The sequence below is a fragment of the Suricata suricatta genome, chromosome 2 (assembly GCF_006229205.1).
Source record: "Suricata suricatta isolate VVHF042 chromosome 2, meerkat_22Aug2017_6uvM2_HiC, whole genome shotgun sequence".
Classification (NCBI taxonomy): domain Eukaryota; kingdom Metazoa; phylum Chordata; class Mammalia; order Carnivora; family Herpestidae; genus Suricata; species Suricata suricatta.
Window position 1 is genome coordinate 101,120,584 of NC_043701.1, and position 1,087 is coordinate 101,121,670.

At 58.6% G+C, this 1,087-nt stretch overlaps 1 protein-coding gene across 1 annotated transcript in view; it reads left to right on the forward strand.

Annotated features, from left to right (window-relative positions):
- Positions 1 to 726, forward strand: part of HUS1 (HUS1 checkpoint clamp component) — a 9,010-nt gene extending 8,284 nt beyond the window's left edge. Inside the window, exon 7 of the mRNA XM_029930744.1 lies at positions 629 to 726. Coding sequence (XP_029786604.1) covers positions 629 to 647 — 19 coding nt within the window. The 3' untranslated portion in view covers positions 648 to 726. The remainder of the gene's footprint in view (positions 1 to 628) is intronic.
- Positions 727 to 1,087: the final 361 nt, after the last annotated feature.

Sequence of the window (1,087 nt, forward strand, 5' to 3'; positions counted from 1 at the left end):
CTCCGGCTCTGTGTCTGCGTGAGGTGTAGTCAGCTCCGAGCTCCGCGGACTCTGACTCAGGCCCTTCTTCCTCATCTGTCCCCTCCCTGAGCCTAACCTAATCCCCGATGCTCCGTGTCCACTCTGTGCAGCACCTACTGGGCTCTGCCTGCCCTCTGGCCTGGGGTGTTTTCTCTCTCTCTCTTGTCTCTCTCTCTCTATGTCTTTCTCTCTCCCCACAAGATCTTCATTTGGGGTCTGACCACAGCCCTTTCTGAAGTCCTCTTTAGAGCCCAGGTTTTAGCTGTGGGAGAGACCAGACCTTGAACAGTTGCTCCTGAGGTTTCTTCTCAGTGCCAGCTCTTCCCAGGAGCCTGGGGCCTGTCCTACCCCACCCCTCGCCCCACATCCCCTGCCAGGGCCCCCCCAGGCCACCGCTGGTGGGCCTCCCCTCAGGGGCCTCCTCTCAGGGCACTTCTGAGCTCCCTGGGTCACTGGTGGTGGGTGGGTGTTAGTGCCGGCAGGAGCGGTCGGGGGCTTATGGGGTGGCCTTGTCACCTGGTTTGGTGGAAGCGGATGTCCTGTGTCCCCTCCACCCCTCCTGCTTTCCTTTTCTTTTCTAAGACTCTGTGTCATACTCACCTTGCAGATTATCGAAGCAAATCTAAGTGGAGAATTGAACTTGAAAATAGAAACGGAACTGGTGTGTGTTACAACCCACTTTAAAGATCTCGGGAACCCTCCTGCAGGTGAGTTTTGTGCTGTGTGCTCTTTCACCTTTCCTACGTGTTTCAGGGGCACAGTTGCTGAGATCTCTGCCCGGACACCAGGGGGACTGTGGCTGCCCATGTCTCACGCTCGGGGAGAGAGCAGGCAGCCAGCTGAGGCAGCAGGGAGGGCCGGCCTCCTGGGTCTGAGGGCAGTGCCGGCCCTGCGGTTCCCGGGAACCCTGGTGGCTCTTCTGTGCCCATGTCTACCTGCTCCTCACCCAGGATGGCATCACGAGGCGGAGGAGGTTTCCTCATTCCTGCTGAGGTCCCAAGTGTGGTGCAGTCAGATTAGCAGGTAGACCCTTTCCTCGCCTGACAAATGTCCCACCCCTACACAG